The sequence below is a fragment of the Protobothrops mucrosquamatus genome, unplaced genomic scaffold (assembly GCF_001527695.2).
Source record: "Protobothrops mucrosquamatus isolate PMUCROS unplaced genomic scaffold, P.Mucros_1.0 scaffold1156, whole genome shotgun sequence".
NCBI lineage: Eukaryota > Metazoa > Chordata > Lepidosauria > Squamata > Viperidae > Protobothrops > Protobothrops mucrosquamatus.
Window position 1 is genome coordinate 198,161 of NW_015387371.1, and position 2,683 is coordinate 200,843.

At 35.7% G+C, this 2,683-nt stretch overlaps 1 protein-coding gene across 1 annotated transcript in view; it reads left to right on the forward strand.

Annotated features, from left to right (window-relative positions):
• Positions 1-2,468, forward strand: part of LOC107291627 (acyl-CoA (8-3)-desaturase) — a 19,100-nt gene extending 16,632 nt beyond the window's left edge. The window contains exon 10 of the mRNA XM_015820647.1: positions 2,409-2,468. Coding sequence (XP_015676133.1) covers positions 2,409-2,468 — 60 coding nt within the window. The remainder of the gene's footprint in view (positions 1-2,408) is intronic.
• The last annotated feature ends 215 nt before the right edge of the window (positions 2,469-2,683 follow it).

A 2,683-nucleotide genomic window follows, 5' to 3' on the forward strand; every position in this document is an offset into this window, starting at 1 on the left:
TATTTTCTTAAATATTTCATGCCCTTATCTTCATGGGAACATGGTCTTATAAAGAGCAAGTAATGCAAATGGAACATCTATGCTGGCAGCTAGAAATGTCTTCTTATATTGCAGTTTCTGGGAAAACCCCAATTGCTCAGTGATGCCCTTTTTCTTCTCATGGAGAAGAGTAAGGGGGACCAACAATGATCTCATTGTCCATGGTAGATGATGAGATGAAAAACAATGTAGTACATTTCCTGTTAATCTCCCTTGCTTCTTATGACAATTCAGTAAGGCAGGAATAGCACCAATACTATTCGTCCTCCAAAAGGACAGTTTACAATTCCAAGTCCCCACATGTATACTCCAATTCACATAATTGTTCTTTTTGTGGTTATGAACCAGATTTTCAGTGGCATCAGAAATTAAATTTGTAAGATGCATTGATCTACAGCAGGGGTGTGAAACTGTTGGCCTGCGGGCCAGATGCTTCATGCTGAAACCACACCCACCCCATTGCCAGCAATGGAGAAAAAGTTGTGATACGTCACGACATGTCATGTGACGTTGCAAGTTTGACACCCCTGATCTACAGAATGAGAACATAGAGCCATAAGGCTAACATATTGTTTCCAGATAAGAATGGCTAAACATTGATGGCGAGGAAGGAAACACCAACTCAATGATTCATTTTTTTAAAGCATTTTTTCATACTTTCTTGGTGCCCTTTTTCTTTAGGGCTTTGCACCAAATATTATTGGACTGGAGATTGTGTTGGATACATTCTATGTCTGTAACACTACAATTTTACACTGTGGTTTAGGCAAGATAATTAAGGGACGAGTCTAAACGAACAGATTATATGAACAGTCCTCTGGCAAGCATTAGGCAATTTAAAGGTGATGCCAGAAACCTGATCACAGTGATGTAAGTTAACAAGAGAAACAGCATATAGTTGTTGTAACATTAATAACAGATGATTTCTGCATAGATAACCTGACCTATCACAAAAAGAGAATGAGAGATGATGAAAGAGAAGACAGGTTTTCTATCTTTTTAAAACAGTAAATCATAGCTAGTTGTATATCATCTTGTAGGTCCTCCAAATATAAACTAGTGCCATTCTTTATTATATAATTATTGTTTGTACATCCTTGTGTTAGCCATGTATATATTTCATTTGGATTCTACCTTTTCTTTATGGGGCTTACTTCCAGTTTTTAAGGTGGCTGTAAAGTTGGTTTATTCATACACAGTTTTCCTGTTCTAATTTCTGTTTTGTTTTGTTTTATGTTTGTAGTAGCATGATATAACTCCTGGGTGGGAAGTTGTTAACTGCTAATGCATGTTTATATTATTATTTTTATTAAAATAATTAAAATTATTTTATTTTTAATTATTTTTAATTTTTATTAAAATTAAAGGGTACATTAATTCATATGATTTTGTTATACCCAGTTTTGATTTCTGTTTGGAATAAAGTTAAAGCCCATAAAAGTAGATTTATGAAGAAAAGTTTTATATTAAATATTATTTTGAATACATTCCAAAATCATGGAAGTGGTCTAAATCTGTTTGCTAATGGCTGGAGAATTGGATGCTACTGTCCTTGATCCTAAACCTAATGTTCTAACTTTCACAGAAGTAATCACATAATATTTCCATGTTTACTTCTAAAGAAATAGTTCAATAAGGATGGCTCTCAGGGAAGTCAACTTTATTTTGGATTTCATCCCATGCATATAGCATCAGTGGAGTAGTTGGCCTGGATTGCCTGGCCTGGATTCAGAAATATTTCTAATGTCTTTCTGGGCAGTGACCATACTAGAAATGTAAAAAACATTTGGAAATGAATGATGGTCTATAATACTGTAAATTGATAGAATTACTGTACTGTTGGTAGAAACTAGGAAGGAAGTCATTGAAACTCTACATGTTTTAATTTCTCTCTTAGCTCACAGCAACATGTAATGTGGATCAATCTCTATTCAATGACTGGTACACTGGGCACTTAAATTTCCAGATTGAACATCAGTAAGTACAAGCTATATGGGAAGATTGTACAGTTTATAATGCAGGTTTTGTACAGCTTTTATCCCCACTAAGCCCTAGCTGTACGTTATGGCTCAAGTTTTAATCCAAATGATGGCTGTGGCCAAGAGTTTTGGCTATGTCTAAAGAAGGCAGATATCTTGTTCCAGTTATACATGCTGTGGCTATTCCAGACTAGACTTTGGGACCTATCATGTAAAAATGCCTAGAAGCAGTGTTTCATACAAAATACAGCAATGAAAGTGATGTCTAGAGCTGGGGTTTTCATATCTTACTTCAAGTTTTATAGCAGATCAAATGGCTGATAATTATAATTCATTTCTGCACCAAGTCAAATGCTGGGTTTTTTTTAAACCTTCAAAATTCTTAACTAGGTGTACAAAACCTGTGAGCACCTTCACAATATGGCTGAACTACAGCTCCTAGTAGCCTAATACAAAGGGTCTCGTTAGTAAGAATCGTGGTTCAGCAATAATCCAAAGAACCTCAGCTGGTTCATCCCTGTCTAAAACTCTTTGGGAACCAGGCAGGTGAAAATTTATCTCTTGTATGAACCTGCCTGTAAGCCCTGAGATGGGAAGGGCAGTAATGACAGCAGGATCCATATTACAGAAGTATCTTCTATTCTGTCCTCTTGATGTTTTCCACA